This window comes from Brienomyrus brachyistius, chromosome 6 (genome assembly GCF_023856365.1).
Source record: "Brienomyrus brachyistius isolate T26 chromosome 6, BBRACH_0.4, whole genome shotgun sequence".
In the NCBI taxonomy this organism is placed as follows: Eukaryota; Metazoa; Chordata; class Actinopteri; order Osteoglossiformes; family Mormyridae; genus Brienomyrus; species Brienomyrus brachyistius.
The window spans coordinates 20453551-20477622 of record NC_064538.1 but is presented as its reverse complement, the minus strand read 5'-3'; the positions used below and the strand labels follow the sequence as shown (position 1 = coordinate 20477622).

General features: G+C 42.4%; 2 protein-coding genes across 2 annotated transcripts; one reads left to right on the top strand and one right to left on the bottom strand.

Annotated features, from left to right (window-relative positions):
- Positions 1 to 5033: 5033 nt before the first annotated feature.
- cebpb (CCAAT enhancer binding protein beta) lies at positions 5034 to 6670 on the bottom strand. Its single transcript, XM_049016075.1, has one exon. The coding sequence runs from the start codon at positions 6408 to 6410 to the stop codon at positions 5550 to 5552; it is 861 nt and encodes a 286-aa protein (XP_048872032.1). The 5' UTR covers positions 6411 to 6670; the 3' UTR covers positions 5034 to 5549.
- A 2369-nt stretch (positions 6671 to 9039) lies between these two features.
- Positions 9040 to 20318, top strand: peds1 (plasmanylethanolamine desaturase 1). The gene is made up of 6 exons (XM_049016076.1): positions 9040 to 9221; positions 12849 to 12968; positions 14058 to 14149; positions 15231 to 15375; positions 15479 to 15691; positions 16256 to 20318. Exons 1-6 carry the CDS (start codon positions 9083 to 9085, stop codon positions 16375 to 16377), a joined length of 831 nt encoding a protein of 276 aa, XP_048872033.1. The 5' UTR covers positions 9040 to 9082; the 3' UTR covers positions 16378 to 20318.
- The last annotated feature ends 3754 nt before the right edge of the window (positions 20319 to 24072 follow it).

Sequence of the window (24072 nt, the reverse complement as noted above, 5' to 3'; positions counted from 1 at the left end):
TAGTAATAATAAAAATAATAATATAAATCGACTACATAAAAAAAAAAAGTAAAGTAAATCTCATAGGGCAAATACTACATGCGATTTCTGGAGTATATTCATTGCAGAATGTATATGTACTTCTTGGCGCTGTTTTACCCTGAAGAGTCCCGACAGATCAGTTTTGATTCTTGTTTCTGTCTGACTGTTTTGACTCCCTTTGCCTTGATGCGACTTCTTTTGATGAAGCCACAACGCGGATCCTTTGAACACGCAGCTCAGAATTTCCTAAACTGGGGGGCGATTCATGGAAAGGTGTAATTTTCCGCATTTGTTGCTTTGTCGTGCGTTTAGTGTTTTCGGTTCCTCCTGTTTATCTGTCACACGTTCACTTCAGGGCACGCTCGGAGGGGCTCAGTGTGATAAGTTACCGCGTTTATAATGGGCTTAACACGTTTTTCAATATAGACAGGAATGCGCGAGAGCCTTCGCTCATTTTGTTTCACAAATCCCTTAATTTAAGAATTTAATTTTAATCTCTGTTAACCACTCTTCTAAATAGAACTAAACGTCCAAGCTCTATCTCATAAATAAAATTTTAGTTGTTTTAAAAGCTAATGAATGCATTGCCCGGTTCTGTGTTACCTTATGAACACTAAGATCCACATTTTTACTGTGTTAACGAAGTCCAAATGCACACCTCCAAACTCACTGCCCTAAAATATTCACCATCTACGTGCTTAAATTTTAAGGTGGTCTTAATGCGTAATTCGACCTTAAGTAGCAGACGAACCCGCATTCATTATAACACAGTTTCACTGCTCGGCGTGCGAGCGAGAGCCCGGAGCTCTTTGCCCGATTTTACACAGTAACCCAGTGCTGAACCGTGCCCTAAAGTGACGTGGGAGGGTCCAAGCGGGTGTTGCAAGAAATTCTTCCCATGTTGTTACTCAGCAATTATTTTAAGGAATCAAAAGTATCTAGAAAGCGGCACTTCTTCAAAATTACGATATTGATATCGAATAAGTTATTCGGCATTTTTGTGTGTAATAGATGACGGAGAACAAGACTGTTTACAAATCTTTAATTCACGTAGCATTATGTAGACTTGTTACGAATGTACTTTTCATTGCAGGGTTAACTCCATTGCGACAAAAAAAAGAACATAATCTTTTTGATATGTTTGTTGTATAAAACTCGATCTGGGGGAGTTTGCTCATCTTTTATTCAGTTAGTCCTGCGAATTTGGGTAAGAACAATGGGAAATAATTGTGTAATCTAAGGAGACCAGATTCCCCCTTCCAATTATTATGACAAATACTGAGCTAATCCAGTCAGATCGTAGAAAACAAGTAGTATTGATCAAGTGGAATGTGAATGAGGTGGTCTTTGGGTCTCGTGGCCCCTGTGTGTCCGTGATCGGAAGCTCGGCAGTTTAAATCCAGTGGCCGTTGATGTCACCGCTGGGCCCTTGAGCAATGATCTTAACCCCAAATTGCTCCAGGGACTGTCTGACTCAGCTCTCTCACTCCTGTGTTGCTTTGGGTAGATGCATCTGCCAAATAAATAATTGTAAATTAATATTTAAAAGCCATCTTAATTTTAATTGATATCACTTATTTATTACAAAACAGCCACAACAAAAAAAGAAAACGTAAAATACTTGTATACATTCTTATTCAGTTTTACTTTAATATCATTTACAAATAAAAAAACAAAACGATATATAGGTGACCGCAACAACCAAGAATGTCCAGCCTTGTGACCTAGTACCTCATGATAAGCAGTTAGAGGATAGATGGATGGAAAGTTTTTATTGTGTTGCTGTGAAAGTAACTTAAGAACTATACAATTATTTTTAAAAATATCCATGTAAAAACTACTAAAAATAATTATTATTCTTCCAAGCTTTTTTTTTTTAAAAAAAAGCACAATCTGCTTGTTTATCATAATTTATCTTCTCAGTACTTAAGAACTTGGGTGTCTTTGTTCTTTGACTTGTGCGGCATTTCGGCATCTCTGGCTCAGTCTGTCTGGATATTTTTTTAGGAAGATGGACCATCCTCCTCTCTTTTTTCATACTTACACAGTTGTCATGCAGATATAACCTGTTTATTCCCTGATTCCTAATGCACGCACGCACTCTAAGCAGACTCAACAGGTGTGTCAAAAACACTGTTCTCTAAGCCAGTCTATCAATGCATACCTGACACACACCTTTCATAAGAAGCGGCACAGTACCTGCCCCTTTTGGGAGCGGGATTGTATCATGTCCCATTGTAAGCACACCCTTCCCTGCCAAAAGAGTCTCATGGCTACTTTATTTAATCACAAGACAAAGTGAAAAGAGGAAGAGGTGAGAATCAACCACCATCTCTTGGAAACCCAAAATACAGCTGCATGTGTTTTCCGGACACTTCCGGCAGCAAGGGTGCACCGTGTAGCACATCTAGGAACATTTATACGTGCTATCTTATGAAAGTAAAGTGAAAGGTGTTTTTGATGAGGTGTGACAGGGGTCTGTGTATCGCAGAATAAACATGTAACTTTGCCAGATCTGCCCTCCCATGACATAATGGTCCTCTGACATTTTATAGCTTTCCCACCAAAAACCATGGGTAAGCTTGTAGGTCTTTGATAGTCCAGACTATAATAGTATGATAGTTGACTATAACTGAGCATTTTTACTGCTCTTGCAGATACATTTGCTTAGGCCTTGACATATTGGCCTTTTTTTTTTGCATCTTCACAAGGCAGGTGATTTTTGGCTAGTTGCTTACCACACAACTTTTTGCTTTTGGTTTTAGCTGTAAATCCATATACAGTCATTTGAGAGAGAGAGAGAGAGAGAGAGAGAGCGAACACATTTGAATATCATCAATTAGTATATCACATTTAAGTTATATTCACAAAGTGCATGACAATATGTTGGTTACCCAGAGTGTAAATGCAAGACAGCTGCTTTACAGATACGTAAATGTACACCTTTTCCCTGAGTGAAATAATATCTCGCTTTAATGATTTTTTTATTATTTGCTTTAATATTGTCTTTCTATTTTTTTATATTAATTATTAACCGAGCTTGTTAATATTTGGATTTTGATTATATTGGTGTCAGTCTTTAACATTGCTACACTTTTTTCAAAAATATTATTATTTTGTATGTGTTATTATGCCAGACCTGAATACTATGTATACTATAATGTATAACAGCTGCAGGTGTGATTATATTTGTTTCTGCATTCATTTTCTTTATCAAAGTGATTAAAACACAGCTCGGTGCAGGAGCCAGAATCCCAGCATGTCATCTGTCGGACTTAATATGACTTAAGTGTGAATGTTGATTCATAACATCCAGGAAACTCAGACGAGAAGTTACTTCATTGGAAATAAACAACCACTTGTACAGAATACAGAATGAAATTCCACATCTAACAACTGAACCTAATCCACTTAGACATATCAGTTACAGGACTTGGGGCAGTAAAGTCTTCAAACATTTTTGAATTATTTTTTTTATGTTCTGGCTGTAATTGTACCTCTTTGCCTTATGCATGTTATAGCTTTAAGCATTTTTGAATTATTATACTCTGTGCTGGCTGTAATTGTACTTCTTTGCCTCATGCGTGTTACAGCTGACTTAGGTTAGGCTGATCTGACACCGACCCATCAGAACCCTTTTGCATTTTCTGGTGTTTGTAATCATTCTGCATTTGGCACATGCAGACAAGCATGACTGTGTTAAAGATAAGCAACTGCTACAGTAATAATGTGAATAGTCAATAATAATTTGTGTCATTCATGCAGGAATTATGGGCATTTATTGTAATGTTACCCGTGGTACCTACATCTGCACTGCCTGCTAATACTTACTTAATACCTGTATCCGTAAATAGATAAATTGCCGTTTTTGTATTTTCCAAGGTCAAAAGTTTGCTTACACATCTGATTGTTTTATTGATTTATTTTTTAACACATAAACTCCATCCATCCTTGTTCCCTGACTGCATGTTGAATGCAGGGTTGTGGTACACACCGTCTCAGACATCGTGCAAAACTGTTTGCTGATATTAAAATTAAAAGCAAACTTGATCATTACTATGGTCTTGCTAATCTAATGACCAGTCATTAAATTGGCTCGCCCGTTGGTTCGCATATATGTTTGCAAAACTGACATTCAGGATTGCGTTGGACCTAGTTCACGTGTAGGCCTGTCATGTCAGAAAAAAAAAATGCGGGAAAAACTGAGACAACAAGAATGCATGGAAGTCTATGGAATGCATATACCAAAATGAGGGATAATTAAAGCTATTTTTGTTTATTTATTTGTGTACATTTAAAATTAAACCTCTAGTATAATAAACTTGAATTGTCAGTATATAGTGTAAAAGAATCGGTCCTCTATATGTATTACGCAAAATTATACCACAAAAATAATTCTAATAACATATACCAATTTTCTCCGTGCAATTCTCTTGTAAATCCATATTTTGTGCGTGTAGTTGTGCCTTTGATGCTAGCGCAATCCTGCAATTAATATGCATGCCGTTGAAAATGAATCAAATATATTTATAAGCAGGTAGGGTACTGTTAGAGAGGAAAGAAAATGGATTTACACCGCCGTGTAACCTGGGGTAGTCAGTGCGGTGATTCCCTCTGAGTCTACACACAAGGAATGAGAATGTCAAATACGCGTTATCGAGTAGGTTGATTGATAGTAAGCAAAAATGCGATACAGGTTTTTTTTTTACTCCCAGTAAAAGCCCTTATTTTTTCTGTCAACAATCAAATCATGTTTATTATGTTATATTCACGTTATAGTGATCTCTATTTCAAATGGTCGCGCTGAGTACATCGACGCTACAAGGGTTAGCCTATGGGTTCTGATCATTCGAGTATCTTTGATGTTTAAGGAAGTATATTTATGTCGTATTACCAGTTAACGAAAGTTGGCACGACCACACCAGCCTCATTTCACATGTTTACAAATTAATAAAAAATGTATACCGAATGTCGACCGTTTAGAGTTTCCGTGAACAATGTAAAGACACGTGTTCTTCTTCATCAAAGTAAAAATATTTTTTATTCCGATAAAATATTTTATAACATTTTTAAAAATCGTACGCTTTACATCTTTAACAGATTACTTCATAGTATTGGCAATGCATTGAAAGTAGTTACATAGAGTTGCATCATACTCATGCAGTCCAATTCTTCCCATGACAACCATTTTAATGCAGGAGGGCGACAGTGGTATTTAAATAACATAATACTTGACATTGAGTCCGAAGGCGAACCGCGTACAAAAATAAAAAATACAGACATAAATAAAAATCACAGTGGCACGTCATCATTAAATGCACACACTGTTTTTTTTTTTTTTTTCTCTCGCAACTTCTTTTCAGTTGTAAACAGTAAATGCGTTGTTTTTTCCCCCACCTTTTAACCAACTTTTTACAGTAAATATCCCAGAGTTTAGCCATTGACTTTGAACCAGTTCACAGTTCCAGCCTGATCTGCAGGTTCTCAGTGTCCCCTCGCCAAAGCGGATCCGGGGGCGTGGGACGCCGCTAGCACTGTCCGGTGGCGGAGAGCAGGTTGCGCAGAGTGGCCAGCTCTCCGGACAGCTGCTCCACACGTTTCTGCAAACGGTGGTTCTCCGCCGTCAACTCCAGCACCTTGTTCTGCGTCTCGATGTTGCGCAGCTTGGCTTTGTCCCTGCTCTTCCTCACCGCCAGGTTATTCCTCTCCCGTCTTTGCCTGTACTCATCGCTGTCCTTATCCAGCCGCTTCTTCCCCTTGGTGGCCGAAGGCATTTTGCCGTTCTGCTGCGGGTTTCTTCCCTTCTCCTGCGGGGTAGGTGTCCCCGGCGGACTGGAGCAGGTGGAGGAGTCGGTAGAGATGTTGCCGAGGCTGCCGCTTGGATTGGACTGGTACTGCAGATACTGTCTCACCTCGTAGCCTGGGGACCCGTTGTCCATCCTGGAGTCTTCTTTATCCGGTCTGAAGCCGGCCTTTAGATAACCCAGAAGGTGCGGACTGAACACAGTGTCCACTCGGGTCTCCAGCAGTTCGGGGTAGCCCAGGATGCTCTGCTCTCTCGGGTTGGGGCAGCTTTCCTGCTCGTAGTTTCTGCAAACCTGCAAGGATGCCACCCGTTTGGCTTTGTTCTCTTCTGCGAGGAAATCGGCTAGAATATCCTCCCCACGCTGGTGGTGCAGGGCGTCGCTGTGTGATGCCTGCTGCTGATAGTGCAGGGTGGGATCCAGGTAGATGCTGAAGTCTATGGCTTTTTCGTGCTCCGCGATGCCCAGCTCCGTCATGGAGCCGTTGATCGGCTGCTTCCAGGCGCCGCTACTAACGTGACTGTTACTGCTCTTGCTACTGTGGAGAGCAAGACAATCCCCCTCGTAAAAACCGGCCACTTCCATGGATCTTAACACCCGCCGGATTGGGGGATCATCGGTTTCAGGGAGATAAAACTCCCCGTCGACCAACTTTTTTCTTTCTTTGATTTAAAATTAATCTTAAGGCAAATCCGTCCTGCTGCGCTTTGGTGCTGGCTGCCCACAATAAGTGAAAACGCTAGTAATAATTTAACTTAAATAGAGATCTCCGCTACAGATGCAGCCTTTAAGTTCAGCGCACTACGCGTTAAATGCTCAGGAATTCAGTTTTGACAGCCGACTTGGACTTTATATACAACAAATGCGGGCGTAGGGGGCGGTGCTCCGCCGTGGGTTGGGTTGCAGCAAGGCGCGTCTAACCAGTTAAGCTGCAAAAACGTGAAATACGTTCTTTGAAACGCTTAAAGTGATAATGACAGAAATCAGAGTCACTCTCATTGCAAGCAGCTAAATGTTCTCGTGTTTACTATATATGCCTTTCTATATCTTCAGACACGTGTATATACGATAAGTGTATTATAAACACGTGGTATAATTAGTGATACATTGTACACCGGGGTGAATACATTCTCTTAGAAACCGCCAACAAGTTTAAGCAGAAAACCATGACTTTTGATGCTTAGTTGGCTTTGAACTTTATAACAGGCCTACTATCCTATAATACCAGTAAATAAGCTTTTTATAAAGTACACTTATAAGTTACATTTCCTCCCAAATCTTTTAATAACTTAAATAATTATTTAAAGTAATTAGAATAAATCGAAGTAAAAAGGTAGTAGTGCATACAAATACATTAAAACACGTGAAATGTATGTATGAAGAACATTTAAACAGTGTTGTATGCTTTATTTTTCTGGTTATATTATATAGCCTATGGGGTTGTTTCGTGTTTTTAAGAATTATCTCGAAATGAACCATAAAATATGTAATGACACAATGCCTCCTCAATCAGGATTGTACACCATGTATAAAGCGTACAACCATTTTTCGAAGCAAAGACCTGAAATAGCCCCTATCTCATTCATCAGAAAATAACACTGACATCTAGTGGCACTTATTTTTACTGACTTGGTGTATGCATTTATGATTATTATTATTATTATTGTTATTATTATTATTATTAATAATAATGATATTAATATTATTATTATTATCATTGTCGTTGTTGCTGCTCGTGATGTAGTAGTTCCATTTAGTCTGAATTTATGTTTCCGACTTGTCTTTGCTACAAATGCTAAACGGCATTTCGCGACATTAATAAATCAGATAGGTTACAAATGAATAGAGCACTTTTTCTGGGCGATACAAGGTTAACTGTCATTCGTTTTAATAGCGGATATAATTTGTCTTGGGTGGTTAATGTTTATCCAGCATTTTTGCCTTTTATCACTTTTTACCAAACTTGCGACTGGAAATTACTTTAGTAAATTCCACATTTTCATCACGGAAGGAAAGAAGTCTACCTCTTCCTTCCCAAATGCCCAAAAATGACACCGAACATATATTAAAGTTTTAGTGCTGTTTCCGAGTAACAAGTTGCATACTAATTTTCTTCCTACAAAATAAAACAAATAGCCGATACTAAAAGAAGCTTACGAGTTAACATAATTTTACATTTTAAATACCCCCGCCCACTCAGGGCTAAGAACCAGGGGTAAATACTGGGTGTCACCTCACACCATGAAGGGTTTCGGTACAAATCTATAGACTTCGGTTTGCACCCCGTTGTGGTTTCCTTTTGCTTTTCTGGTTTCCTTGAACCACAGTCCGACGACCTACACGTTCCTATAAGTTCATCAAATTATTTTTTATGTTGGACCCCCCGCATTCGTTTCACGAACCTAAATTATCCTATAATCGATACTTTTTCCTTCATCATTTTCCTTGTTCATTTTAATTCTACAGGCGTCATATTGTCTAAGAATCCAATTTGTTATAGAACGCACAACAAAAACAACAGTAATAATAATAATAATAATAATAATAATAATGTAGTGTGATCACGCGGACGAACGCATGTTACGGGGGTGGGTGAACCTGCCAGTAAGCGCGATAGAGGCTGGGGCGTCACCCAGTCCAGGGAATATAAATTTGTTTAGAAAGTTGAATTCCAGAGTAAGTTTCTGTTTGGTTGGAATGTCAGTTATGGTCGTTTGTCAAGTAAGGTTAACTTTATGTACAAGGAATTAGCTACAGCTTTTAATTAATATTCCGTCGCATTATAACTTCTTTACTATATAAACACCCACACGTAGAAAGATTGACTGTACAGACATGCAACACGCCCCCGTCCAAGCTGAGGGAGGGGACACAAACTATTACATAGGAAATGCATTTTAAAAGCAGGAACGAAGATGTCTGACAAGATACTCCATGCTGTCATAGAGCGGTATGTGAAAGAAACGCCGCGAAGCCACAACTGGGAGTCGCACATCTCGTGAGTGATGTATTATCTTGAGGTCTGCCTCACTGTGATTGGTCGGGAAAGGGTGTGGACCAGAATTGCGGCCTGCCTCGACGCGATCCGATTGGATATATGGGCGTAAACCCACTTATCGCACGTCGCCAATTGGCCGATGCAGATAGCGAGGTTAACGCGACCGGGTCTCGGCCAATGGGGAGTGAGTGCTCTGAGGCGGGCGTAGTAGTAGGGCTGAAATTTTTGCGATCCTAGTGGGTCTAGAGTGCTGGGAAACATGGCGAGTGCGGAGAATGGAGAAGGGTGTATGCAAGGCACCGAACAGGAGCCCGAACCGAGCGGACCGGGCAGGGGCGATCACCGCTGGGGTCCGCAGCATGCCGGGGCTCGGGAGTTAGCGAACTTATATTCCCCAGGTGAGAGACAAGGAAGAGGTTACCTTTAACGTTTATTTTTGTGAACCTGGCATCCGTGCACGTCATCAAAGGTATTGGTATTGAGACGAGAGCAATCACCCGATAATGGGTGTAGAATAAAGCACCACGCCTTCCTGTGAAAATTAATTTCTAGTTTTATTTCATGGTTGTTGTGTCAGGCTTTATACCGTTATCCGATTTGTGTAAGATAGTGTGTGTGCCATATTGGATGATTTTGCCTTGTGGTAGACGCCTGTCCCCTCGGTCGCCGATCTGACGCTGTTCGGTCGGGTTTTGACGGCTTTTCGGATCTCATTATAGTGTCCAGGTGACGCCGGTTATGCGGCTTCATTTCGGCTGATGCGTAGCTGTCAGTTTAGGCCGAGCCTCCGCAAATAAGGATCCTTTCTGTGCTGTGAATGACAGGGGCAAGATCTACATTTTTAATCCCTATATGTTTGGCTACCTTTAACTTTTGCGTGAATGTTTCTTGCTTTTTCCCCGCGTTGAAGGCATATTTTCTAGTAAAATGAATTGAGAGGTGTCTATTGTATTTCAGCAGAAAACAAGTGCCTCGCTTAAGATCACAAACCAGTTTCTTTGAAAATGCATTTTTTTTTCTTTTTCAATCTCAGGCTTAAATGCTTTTCTGCCCTCGGTATCTGGAGCACGACAATTATGTATTCTAGGGTGTCTATGGCATTACTTTCAGACGTTTAATAGAGATTGTTTTTCTGCCAAGTCATAAACTCCGTTGAGGTGTTGTAAATTGATGGCATTTTTTGTTTCCTGTCCTACTGGGTCTCAGGTAGAACTTCAGATGAACACCTGAGCCTGAGTCTATATCCTTGTGCTTTTGCGTTCATTTCTATTGCTTGGTCATCCTGGACAGTTTTGGCCCTGAATGCGGTCAGCTGGATCGCTTTTTGGCTCATTTCACGTTCGATTCCAAGCTGAGCTGTCATGAGATCAGGGACAGAAAGTGCCAAGAACTTGGAGCTGGATCCATTTATAGGTTTCAGATTTTTAATGAGGCGATGAATAAATCCAGCCTGTTTCGACCATATATGACCATGACCCTGCTTGGCCTTTGAAGCACTGCCCAACATGCAGACCTGTACTGCAAACCTACCTCCCTCTGTACTTCCCTTTCCTAAGGTGATTTTGTGTTATATGTAATTACAGTAGCATGTTCCCTCATGCCTCAGTGGATGAAGCAGGATGCAGCGGTTGGTTGGTTTCTCTGTTGCCCTTAACCTTAAAAATGCTTTAAAAAAAAAACCTTCCACTTTTAAGCTGAAGGGCATTGCCTTTGGTCTGACCAGAGTTCTGCTGTTTCCGTACCCATCTGATACGCCGTATTAAATTGCCAAAAAAAGCAAAACAAATGCACAGTGCAAAAAAAGACACTGTACAATATATTTATGTAATCAATTTTTTACATTGAAGACTCCGGTGTTTTTCTTTTTTTTAAAAAAAAGATATTTATATTTGTGACTTGTGGCTTTTTTGCGCTGTCTGCACTGCGCTGTCTGCACTGCGCTGTCTGCACTGCGCTGTCTGCACTGCGCTGTCTGCACTGCGCTGCCATCCCACCATGCACCTGTCCCCTGTCTTTTAACTGTGGCATAAGAATTTCACCGTGTTCCTCTGAACACATGACAGTAAAACATGGAACTCGATTTAAAAACCATTCTACAAAGTACTAAAAAAGTCTGTGCTGTGATGATATTTATTTGAACCTGAAGTGAGGGTTCTAAGCTTTTTCTGAGGTATAAGGGCTTCGTCGAGTGATTCTTTAGCTGCCATGGAATCCTCTTGATTCATTACATGACAGTTAAAACTGCTGGCGCCCACACTTTCTGGGTGCTTGGCATCCCAAGGACGCAAGGAGAAGCTGCTCTCCTTAACGGGGGTAGTGTGTGGCCCTGTGGATTAGGACTCGGCGTCTGTGATTGGACGGTCACCAGTTCCAGTCCGGTGATCAGTAGAGTGATTTCATCATCGGGCCCTTGAGCGAGGCCCAATTGTATGATGCTTTGGATAAAGTCACCTGATAAATAAATAAATAAATAAATGTAATGTGAGTTGCATAGTTAAGTGTAGACAGCATGTTGCTTTGCTTGAAATCTGTACTGGTAACATGATCTTAATCATTAGTGGTGTCGGTAATCCGTGGGTGAAGAGGGTGGCCTTGGCGGAATTTGCCTTGGGCAGCTGTAACGTATCACACCTACTCTTCCTGGATTTACATGTACTTTACTGCCCTCTGTTTCAGTGCGCATATGGAGGTATACTGTCATTATGGTGGCACAACAGTGCCCCCCCCCCCCCCCCCTACCATTTTATGGTAGGGGCCAAAGGGCTGGAGGGATGTGGAGAGGTAGAACTGGTGGTAGTTGGCTTGAGCTGGGGGGGCAGCTAAGGCTACGGAGGCTTGTAGGGCCAGGTGTGAGGGTTTGCTAACAGCGTGTGTAAACAGGCTTGAGCGGTAGGGCATTTCCTCTTGTTCCTTGGACCGTGTAACTTGAAGGGCTCTGCCTGCCCACGCTAGCAGCCGGATATTTAATTGTCACATACATGAGGGTGGGTGCCGGCAGCTCAAAGTCAGAATGTTCCCATCAATAACTAAACTGAAAATAGTTTCAGCTCTGTTGGCTCGGCATTTAAGGAAGCGGACCCGTGGCCAAACACGTAGCGAAGGAATTTTCAGGAACTGCGTAAAGCCGTGTAAGTGGATAAGATGTAGGCTTGTGAAACCGACGGTAGCTGTGCTTGCAGTTGCTGTCACTCGAGGGCCGTGTCGGGTAAGTAGTGTTTGACGGCGTGCCCTAAATCTGCCCAACAGGAGTTTGGAAGCCTCGTCACGATCTGGTCTTATTAAGGCTGCCGTTAAAATTAACAAGCAGAAGTCATTTGTTGCCATCACCTATTTTTTTTTCGTTAAATGAAACTAAACGGATATGCTGTGTAAGATTTACCTGAAGCATCCATGTAAAAACTGTCCATCCCATATGAAGATTAGGCAACAACGACAGACAAGACTCCAGGGATTGCATGGCTCTCCTAATCCATGAGGCATTGTTCTTCGCCACGCGTTGAAAGCGCCATTGTGCTGATCGCTCGAGAACTGTTCAGGGCCCCGCCCACCATTTTATGCGAACAGAGCAGTCTTTGTCATCCATAGGGATTGCAAACAGGTGAAAACTGCACTTTCTAGCCTTCGGAAGAACTCGAATGATTTATTGCTGGCCTGGCTAGTGTTCACTGATTGTTGAATGTGAGGAAGCCCACAAACAGGCAAGATGGGGCGAAGAAGGCAACAAGGTTACCCGACATTTAGTTAATTAGTTTTTGTTGGTGACCTCGTGCACTCAGGCTTGTAAGTAGAGAGCAAATCAACTTTCCCTCTGTTTTTCACCATGGAGTATTGTTGTGAGATTTGATATTTCCATTTTAACTTTTTTTTTTGGGAAGTGTTTTCTCTTTGGGATCTGGGACTTCATTACTGGAACCTGGCACATTATTTTCATGTTTTTGTGAATGATTTCTGCCACTTTCAGTTCTGAGTGAATGTGCTGATGCAGATACAGAAGACTGAGCAGAAACTTCTTTCCCCGACTCTAGGAAAAAGGTGCCAGGAATGGATCAGTGTCGTTCTCTGCTTTTCTCTCATGGCCTTTAACTTCTGCTACCTTATTGCCAACTTCCACCTGGGTCACGCCTGGTACATTCTGTTTGGCATCGGTGAGTACTAGGACTGTGTGTTTGTGTGTGTGGGAGGAGAGAGAACCATACATACATACACACACACACACACACACACACACACACACACACATACACACACAATCAGATTGTAGAGGAGTTGGGTCCAAGCAACTAGAGGTGATCGGACTAGCGAATCAGATGTCTTGGACTCACCTCTTCTGCAATCTGATTGGTTCAGAGAGAGAACCAATCATTTTCTTTCTGCCCTCAGGGCATTTTTGTGTAAGTAAAACTCCCACAAGAGTCTGTCTTTTCATCCAAAATTTACAGCCACTCCCTCTCCACACTTGTAAATGGAGCACAAAGAAACTCAAGAACATGCAAACCCCACACATGGAGCCATGGTGGAGGTTCAAAATCCTTGTCCCAGAGGTGTGAGCCAACAGTGCTAACCACTTCGCTACCAAGTCTTTTGTCTTTAATATAAATCTGGTAACAGACTGGAGACGACATGCTGCTGCTGTGTTTGAAACTCCGTGTACATATTTGAAGTCGTCAATGCACATGTTGTATGTCGTCCACAAAATTGGCAGCCTTTCATTTGATCGATCAAAAATACCAATTGAGTAACTGAGACTGTAAATTGTCCAATTTACATCTGCTGCTGATACATCAGAGTATATCTCTGAGAAATGTGTTTGGCTGGTTCTGTGTGTGTTTGAGAGTTCTGCAGGTTCTGTTTATTTCCACTGCTTATGAACGTTTGACCTTTGTCCCTGCGTGTGATGCATGTCTATATATGGTGTGTGTGTGTATGTATGTATATATCATTTATATTGCAATATAATCGATTTATAAAATAATATAATCGTCTGGTTGGATGGTTGTTTCATGTTCTAAATGGACTTGGTCAGCATTGGCAGAAGGCAGGTTTATTATTTTTAATTCTCCCCTTCATGCAGACCCTTAAGTGTCCAGTTCCTCTTTAACATTTCCCAGAGCTCCATGGTGGTGTTCAGGTGCTTCTCTGTGGTCGTTGTGGTCTCGTCTGCAGTCTTTTATCTTTCCCCTGGAGACCTTTGATGTAGATGCCTCTTGTTCTCGTTCTCCTTCGCCCCTCTTCAGTGGCCGGGATCCTGACGGCCGACTTCGCCTCAGGGCTGGTGCATTGGGGAGCCGACACTTGGGGCTCAGTGGACCTGCCCGTTTTTGGAAAGGTGACACCTCCGTCCTGCCCCCTCCAACTCCCTCTGTTAGTATTTGTACTTCCTTGACGAACAGTCCGTCCATCTCCCTGACAATGTCGTATGCATAACAGAGCAGCTCTCTGCACAGTAATCACATTACACTCAGATAAACTGATGCCACTGAAGGTCACCTTGACTGGTTGAAGGCTTTCTTGAGTAACTTAGAATCTGAAACAACCTTGCAAAATGAGATCAGGGCTTTAAGGAGGTTATGACTTTGAATAGGATATAGAGTCAGCACCACCGATGGGGGGGGGGCACACCATTGCTACCTTCCCTCCCCTCCTTCAGTCGTCAACCAACAAAGACCACTGACAGAATTTGATCTATGGATGACATCCTAGTAACACCAGTGGTGCCCCCCCCCAGGTAAACCTTGGGCCCAGCAGGGGGGGATAAATGACATTTTACTTTTACTCAAGAATATGGGGCCACTTGCCACCAGCCTAAAGAATGAAGTTATTTCCGTTACTGTGCGTTTGTAGGTCTAGGGCGCTGCACGGTAGACAAACGTCACATGATTTATTTTTATTTAGCCTAGTCTTTGCGGTTGACACAATGATGTAGGTTTAGTTTACGTGCGTAGCATAGCAATTACAGAATATCACAAAGCTATTCCTGAGTTATCCGGAAGCATTGTACACGAACATGTGTACCCATGCCATAAAAATGAATTTTACTTACTTTTACTTGTTCTTACCTGCCACAATAAACCCCACCACAACCAACAATTACTCTATAAATTGTAGCCATGGCCGCTTTCCTACTGCAGGCATCATTTCTCTTTTGATCTGAGGATAATTCATTCATTCAATCATGTGAAATAGCCAGAGAAAAACAAAGATGTAAAGGGACTAAACGACGTAGGGAATCCTGTGATCAGAGACATAATCCGTCGTTCCCACTTCTCACCCTCGGAGGGATGCTTTCGCAGTAGCCGGTTTCACGATCCGTTTGTTCGCCCGGTTTGTCGTCTTCCCGATTTTGTGCCGCTCTCTCACTCGCCACTTCCTGCATTAGCTTGATCTCGGTATGTGTTCCCCCTCACCAGGCTTTCATCAGGCCGTTCAGGGAGCACCACATCGACCCCACTGCTATCACCCGGCACGACTTCATCGAAACCAATGGAGACAATTGCATGTTGACTATTGTCCCGTTGGCCAACATGGCCTACAATTTCCTCACAATGTCCCCTGGTGAGTTGCCTTTGTCGAGGCTGCGACTGTGAGGTTTAGGGGCGTCTTTGTCCTCGTAACGTGATAAACTCATCAAACGCGTCAACCCCATTGTCCTCCACAGTTGATCTCTACCACAGTTACCCTTTGAATTGCTACGTCTTCGCCCTGGCCATCTTCGTCACACTGACCAACCAGATCCACAAGTGGTCACACACGTATATGGGCCTGCCGTTCTGGGTCACCTTCCTGCAAGAGTGCCACATTATCTTGCCGCGCAAGCACCATCGCATCCACCACGTATCGCCGCACGAGACCTACTTCTGCATCACTACAGGTTGGTGCCCCTTTGAGTTCTGGTGTTAACTGGTGGTCCTGCCTGAATTTCCAGAACACTGGGGATATGGTGTCTTTATTGAGTTTAAACTTTCACAACGTAATTTTCCTTCTATAATTATTCCATTTTAACCGGTTGTCAAAACAGTAATGATAAGGGTAATACCTCATTGATTCCTTGGGGAAATTCTCCTTTCCTCTACCCCGTCTTGCACTCCATGACACACAGACACGTACGTAGGTGAGAGCAAGCTTGGCAGCAAACGGCAGCCACCCTCAGCATTGCCTATAGACCTGGGGGCTAAGGGCCTCACTCAAGGGCCCACAGACGTGACTGCGCCGTCAAGGCCGGGCCGATCCGGTGGCCTTCCGATCACAGACACAGAGGCTCCGCCCACTGAGCCAGACACTGAAAGAAGAAACAATCTCGCTGATGAGCTGCCGTCTGTCAGCTAAATTCCTTCAGCACGTTCTCCCACTGTACGAAGCTTAAGGTGCGAGTCTTGTAGGATGAAAGCATCGCTTAATCGAATAAATGCTGTCGTCTTCTGCTTTTTCTCCCCAGGCTGGCTGAACTATCCCCTGGAGAAGCTGGGATTCTGGCGTACCCTGGAAGACCTGATCCAGAGTGTGACGGGAGAGAAGCCCAGGTCAGATGACATGAAGTGGGCTCAGAAAGTGAAGTAATCTAGGCATCTCCTGTGCGATCCTACCTCGGAATCACCTGCCTCCACCTCCCCTCACCGCCACCTTGCCACCCCCTCTGCTGCTTGCCCCTCTGCCCGCCACCCTCTCCAGACTTGGGCTTCACCAGCTGTGATCCAAGTAGCGGCGGTGCATTGAAAGTCCCGGCGTGAAGAATTCTGTCTGTTCCCTTGGCTCTCCCAGAGCCTCCCATCATGACGGGACGTGTTCCGAAGCGGGAAGCGAGACGGGAGGAGGGGGTCCGCTTTGCTTGGACGAGGCGTCACATTCGCCGAAAAGAACTTACCCCTTAATCTGTTTTGCTTTGGATATCGGTCTCCTCTCTCCTTCCCTGTCCAATTTCCTGAGCTGGTACTAGTGTCCAATGAGAAGAAAAGTAGCCATGACCCGGGAGTGGTAGCCAAACATGGATCGTCTTCTGCCTACTGTACGACTGCAAGGTCAACTTAACATCTATACTTTATAGAAAAAAATACACACAAAAACGATACTTGAAGAACAAATACACGCCTTTCAAAGTAATCCCAGAGCTGCTTTATTTTTATTTTTTAAATCATCATACTGTTATTGTTTTTTTTTTTGTTTTTTTTTTGAAGAGAATACGAAAATTAACATCCAAAAGACTGGCTGTGACCTCAGCTGCCTCACTCCTCTCTCATCAGTGTCACTTGCGATGTTTCTCCGATCTGAGTCCCCCCCCCCTCCCCCCCCCCCCCATCCGACACACCTCGGGAGTTCCTGGACAGGGAGCCAGGCACCGTCTCGACGCTTGAGGCTCTTTGGAAGGAGCCTTGCGCTTCGCAGATGATGTGTTCTGTCCCCTGTGTCTTCGCATAGAAGGAATGCCTTTCCTTACCAACACCAGGCTCCCTGGGATTCCTGCCCAGTTCACTTTGGGACCAGGGGGCGCTGGCCTTATTTCTGCTGCCCCATTTTTTTTTGCTCCCCCAATATAATCCTTATTAAAGTGTTTTGGCCACATGGCTCTGTCTACTTCTAGTCCTGTCTGTCTGCCCTTAAGGCTCACGGTGGATCTCCAGCTGTTCCTCTGAATTTGGTGGTGCTCTAAAACCCAGCAAGGGGGTGCTGTCCTGGCCCAAGTCATGTGCTCTGTGCCGGATTTATGGGGTGGCCTCGGACTGGCTAGCTGTCTGTCTTTGGGGTCTGTGGAATGTCTGTGGAATGTCTAAACTTATGTAATGAGTAAATGAACATCTGTTAGGATAGGTAGCTAGGTTTTAAATTGTGATAGAAAGGAATATTGTGTTTTATTGTTAAAATGCGGCATAATTTGAAACACAGCAACCTTAAGACATGCATAAACATACAGAAGTTAAGGAAAATTACATGTAATATACATGGAAACATGCAAACCCCAACCCGACTTGGCTAAACACCCAGGCTGATGCTCGCCATCACAAACCTTCCCATTAGGAAAAAATCCCTGTTTGGGACCCAAACGTTACAAATAAATGAAGGAAGTGATTAATTTTTTTTTTTTGAGTGTGTCTGTGTGTGCATTTGTTAGTATGTTTGTAATGTCATTTGTTTTTCCCAAAACTCAATAATGGGATAAAGATATTAGGTAATAAAGAAAGTTAAACTTTGTTCTCGACCCAATGCTAAAGACTGTAAATTAAGCTGCATGGGTCCTTATTATTATTATTACATGAAAAATGTAACTAATATGTTTTTTTTATTAATAAGATGTACATAGCTTAGCTATTGTACCGTTAGCCATATTTAGGAGGTAGAGCCCTCATTAGTTGAATGAGTAATGGCTGTTTGACTGATGGATGCTTTTGTGTGACCAAAGCTCCAGAATGACCTGAATTGGACTCACGCTCCCCAATACTGCCAACACACTTGGTCAGCAGTTGAGACCAATGTAGAGGTGCCAGTTTATTAGCCAATAGATGTTTCTCCTGCTAGTTTGTTGGCCAAAATAAGGTGTTTGATACAATGTGTTGGGCATTCCTGATTGGCTTCAGATGCGTTCGGCGTAAGCTTTCTGGGAAAAGTCAAATCAGGGTCCCGTTTTTATTGAAAATGTCGAAAAGCGTGTAGATTCTTGGGTTTGTGTAGGAGTCGGCACTGAGACGAAGGATGCTTTCTGACAAATAAATTGAGCAGTGCAAGTATTACCAGCCAAGCCCCACTGCTGTACAGAGATGGAGCATTAGTGTTTCTCCTCAAAGGGCAAGTAAAAGCTGAAACGTCGTACCATGCTTCTCGCAGGCGTGCTGTCGGGTAATCGCTTGCATTAGCTAGGAAGTAGGTCCGGCTTTGTGGATAAAATTCAAATCTTTGCACTTACCAAAGAAACCAGTGGCTACAATCTTGTTAGGTTTTATATGCTTCCCTCACCATTAATGCATTCAGGTCAAATGGGATATTAATAGTTTCCCCGGATACTGGAATGTAAATAATTGCTCTGTAGTTTTGTGTTTTCTTTTGAATTGCCCATATTTTAGAAAACTTAAATCCAACTGATGTTTAAAATAATGTGTCTTGAATTGGGAAGCACATAACTTTTTCCATATTAGTGGGAATTTGCCTAAATGTTTTAATTTAGTCTAGGATAGCTCTCCCACTGAGTGTTAAGCCAACACCACAAATCGAGGGTGCTAAGATGTGCCATGGGAAGGACTTTGAACAACACATTTTCTGAATCAAGATTGGATTTGTTTTATCACTCCAGGCTTCTGCCATTTATATTTTTAACTGTTACATACTTCTCAAAGCCAAGACTGTATCTGACAGCACAAAATGCGGACATAGATCGTGATGTTTAACCAGAGCAAACTTATTGTAACAGTAACCATCTGTAGGTTGGTCATCTCTTTGATTGTTATGAGTGTACGGTTGTGGTGGGACAGTTGGTCTAACTTATATGTGTTGCTCTAATAAGACTGAAGCAGTGAAAGTCCCTTACCGTTGTCCCGCCTTACTGATTGGTCCCTGGACAGCTCTCCGCTAACATTCTAAGCAAGTCCTGACTGCTTAGGTGTATCCTCTGCTGAGCTGAAGCTGCGGGCATTGATAGATCATACCGATCACAGCGATCTCCATACCGCAATGTTTGCTGCTGACGAATAGCAGACGCATGCTTCCTTAGCTGGTGCCATCTGTGCTGGTTGATCTGCCGACACGAGGGAACTGTACAGTTACTCGCCACGGCTCGCTCGATTTTAATATTATAGGCTCATCGTGGCAGAAATTTGTCTAAATGTGGATGTTTGATCACTCCAAATACATGGAAAGAGTCAACTTAGGCTACAGAGCTGGTACTTGATGTGGGGGAGGAAGGAAGAGTGATGACTGACCGTGGAAGTATGTTTGTTTTTGAAGGTCTTTGAAGGTAAATCTTATGGAATGAGATTATGTTTTCAGTATTTACTGCAAACATATATATATATATATATAATATATATAATATAGTGTAATCAATATAACTCCCTGATCACTGATCTTTTGATGGTAAGACCTTTATTTGGTCGTATATGATTGGGTGTGATTGCAGTGGTTTTCACTATGAATGTATATTTCAGAGTGAATTAATAAAAATAACAGAATCACAAGGAAGAAATGTACCTCACAACCTAATCTTTGAAATATAACATTAACCTTTTGGGTAATTTTTTTTGTTTTTAAAATATTATTCTCATAATTAATTTGAAAACGTTACAGGCTGAAATTTTACCTTGGGATTATTTGAAATGCGTGGACTCTTCCACTGGATATAAAGCATTTCTGCAGGAGTGTTTGTGGGGTTTTTGGTGACGTGTGCAGCGATGGCTAAATATTGTAAATATCAGAAATAATACCTTGATGCCTTTTCGTTTTCTTACAGTTGGGAGACTGTAATGTTACAATGTACATAATATATTTATAAGGAAACTAAATAAACAACTTGCATACTACTAGTCTGTTTTTTTTCTTCTCATTTTAGTCAGTGTCAGCTAGCCTAGTTGACAAAAATGGCTGGTATGTATAAGCCAAATGTGTGTAGATATATAAACAAGAAGGTGAATTTTTACAGATGTATAGCGTGAAATAGGAGCAGTGTTTCACTCAGTGGATCAGGATGATGTGCCTGCGATTGGAAGGTTGCCGGTTTAAACCCCAATGTCGGCAGAGTGATGTCACCGTTGGGCCCCTGAGCGAGGCCCTTAACCCCCAATTGCTCGAGGGACTGCCTGACCCTGCTTTCTCTGAAATGCACATCCCTATGGATTAAAATGTCTGCTAAATATGTAAAATATAGCTGGGAATATGGTTTTCACCTCATTGTTGAGCCAGCTCGTCTTACGCAGGGAAATTAAAATTTTTCCTGGGAGAAATGCTTTGCATGAAAGTGACTCCTGCCAGTTCTCACGACAGCGAGCTTAATGACAGCCGTGTTTGAGAGGCACTGGAGCGACACGAGGCATAAGTGTCATGTTAATAGTTCACGGTTTCAGGCGTGATGCCAGCCGCTCGCGCAGCACTAGTGATCGTCCTGATCCTGGCCTGCGTGTAGAGAGGAAGCCATGCATCACATTCGATGTCCCAAGCTACAAGTAGTAATAATAATACACTTGGTTGCCATTCGGTGCCATGGTAACAGCATCACCTAAACAAAGCAATTCTGGCATGCTGAAAAGCATTAAGGAGGAAAGGGTTATTAAAAAAACTGACATCATATTCTACAGCTTCAGGAATTAAACCTGATCTTTAAGAGGTAAGATAATGCTTCATTGATAATCAGATTTATCCAAATTAGATTTCCTTTTATACGCTATTCATCATTAAAGATTAGCATGAATGCATCATGAAATTAAATGTTAAAATTCTGAAATTTAAAAAGCTTAAACATGGTTACTGTTCCATGTTAGTTTGAGAACTCATTAAATATGAAACCTCTGTTCCTCTTCAGCATCAACAATCAAATCGCCTGCATAATGGTTAAAGATGCTGCCTCTTCTGTGTGTGGAGTTTGTACGGCGGTTGGGTTTCACTCCCTCGGGTCAGAGACATGCGGTTAAGGTGACAGGCACCTCCAGCTTGCCCACAGTGTGCATGTATGAGCTGTACACCGGAACAGCAATGCCTAAGGCTCCATGCTATGGAGCCCAACCATGGAAATATGAGGCAACACTGCTTTACACAGTCACACTGCCCATTATGCTGTAACGTGGATAAAGATATATCATTACTGAGGTCATCTGTGTTATCAGAGTTGGGTAATTCACATCCAGAGAGTCAAAGTCCAGACTGGGATTTCGTTTCAACCAACCAGTTCAGCTTGAAGAGTCACAGTCACAGAGTATTCTTAACTGGTTGGTTGAAACAAAATCCCGGTCTGGACTTTTACTCTCTGGACCTGAGTGACCCAACTCTGGTCATTATATGCCACTTAACTGTTGCAATTCAATGCAGCACTTTTCCATTTTTTTTTTATCATAATGAATTTGCTAAGAAGTATTAATAATAAAACTTACATATTGCATTATTATTGTTATTATAGAGCAACTACTACTACTAATAATGATGATGACGACAACAACAAGAACAATAACTAATATTATTAATAATTAATACTAATAATAATCCATCCATCCATTTTCCAAACCGCTTATCCTACTGGGTCGCGGGGGGTCCGGAGCCTATCCCGGAAGCAATGGGCACGAGGCAGGGAACAACCCAGAATGGGGGGCCAGCCCATTGCAGGGCACACTCACACACCATTCACTCACACATGCACACCTATGGGCAATTTAGCAACTCCAATTAGCCTCAGCATGTTTTTGGACTGTGGGGGGAAACCGGAGTACCTGGAGGAAACCCCACGACGACATGGGGAGAACATGCAAACTGCACACACATGTGACCCAGGCGGAGACTCGAACCTGGGCCACAGAGGTGTGAGGCGACAGTGCTAACCACTGCACCACCATGCCGCCCCTTTCAATGCAGCACTTTTCCATTTTTTTTTTATCATAATGAATTTGCTAAGAAGTATTAATAATAAAACTTACATATTGCATTATTATTGTTATTATAGAGCAACTACTACTACTAATAATGATGATGACGACAACAACAAGAACAATAACTAATATTATTAATAATTAATACTAATAATAATCCATCCATCCATTTTCCAAACCGCTTATCCTACTGGGTCGCGGGGGGTCCGGAGCCTATCCCGGAAGCAATGGGCACGAGGCAGGGAACAACCCAGAATGGGGGGCCAGCCCATTGCAGGGCACACTCACACACCATTCACTCACACATGCACACCTATGGGCAATTTAGCAACTCCAATTAGCCTCAGCATGTTTTTGGACTGTGGGGGGAAACCGGAGTACCTGGAGGAAACCCCACGACGACATGGGGAGACTCGAACTCGGGTCCCAGAGGTGTGAGGCAACAGTGCTAATCACTGCACCACCATGCCTCCCCGACAATAACAATAATAATAATAATCATAACCATAATCATAATCATTTATTAGTATTATTATTATTAGTATTATTATTATTATTGACTGTCAGGTGAAACCAATCACACACACTAGGCAACAGAGATTTACGATGTCACTGAGGACTGGGTTGGGAGACTCTGGACTAGTTAAGGACACTTTTAGTCAGGTGAACACAATATTTATCACTCAGGAAATGGACAATAAAGAAAAAATGGCATGGCTTTCATAGACAGGAAGGACTTTGGAACAAATGTAACTGGATACAATGCCGTGAATGAATAGTTGATACCAGTTCGATTTCATGGATACCCCATCAAAATGACATTTATATGGGCTTATGCACAAACAACAATAAAGAAACTAATGCTTTATGAGCTGGTCCAGGTGGACATGAACAATATGTTGCGGGAGACTGGAGGCTAGAATGTGAAAGTCAGAAACGAGGATGTGGGAAATTCAGCCTGGAAAGTGGAGCTTTGTATGAGCAATTAATCACTTTCTATAAACACGCCGGCCTCTTCAGTGCCAATACATTCTTCAAGAACCCAGATCAATACACCTGAGCATCACACAAATCAAATACACTGCATTATCAGTGGCAAATGACAAAAGAGCTGCATTCCAACAGCGGTGAGGAGGAGGCAGGTGCACTGATTACAGAGCTTTACCCACCTCAGGGGAGAGAACCCGAGAGCAGCCGTGCGCCGCGTGACACCTCAGCATCTCACTAGTCCGAACGGAACGGTGTGGGTTTTTACCAGTGGCTGGAGTGCCAGCACACAAACAGAGATAACATGACCCAATTTGTGGTATAGAACGTGAACTACTTATGAAACCTGGAGAACTGTCTTCAGAGAAAATATCAGAAACCATTTTGAGATGCTGGTCCTACTTGACATAGAATCAGTGGAATGGTGGATAGAATTCAAAGTAAGATTCTGAAAAAAAATGAGAGGCAAAGAGATCAAATTGGATGACAAAGAGCAGAAATGGGCAAGATTAACAGAAAAGTCAAAATCAGAGAAGATGAAGACCTCTTAAAAGTATTATGAAGAAAATTCCAGAAAGCTGCATCGAAAGACTAAATGTTGTATTACAATAGCGTGTGAAATGTCACTGAATAAGGAAATAACCTCAGTATTTCCTGTAAGTCTTTATGAATGTGAAAGCTAGACAAAGGAGAAGTGGGATCAGCCGACACCTTTGAA

Bases quoted from the DNA above. Each gene is read 5' to 3' on its own strand.
- cebpb (XM_049016075.1), bottom strand. From the start codon at position 6,410: ATGGAAGTGGCCGGTTTTTACGAGGGGGATTGTCTTGCTCTCCACAGT.
- peds1 (XM_049016076.1), top strand. From the start codon at position 9,083: ATGGCGAGTGCGGAGAATGGAGAAGGGTGTATGCAAGGCACCGAACAG. The intron at 12,969-14,057 runs GTGAGTACTAGG...GCCCCTCTTCAG, and splicing joins GTACATTCTGTTTGGCATCG to TGGCCGGGATCCTGACGGCC. The intron at 14,150-15,230 runs GTGACACCTCCG...CCCCCTCACCAG, and splicing joins ACCTGCCCGTTTTTGGAAAG to GCTTTCATCAGGCCGTTCAG.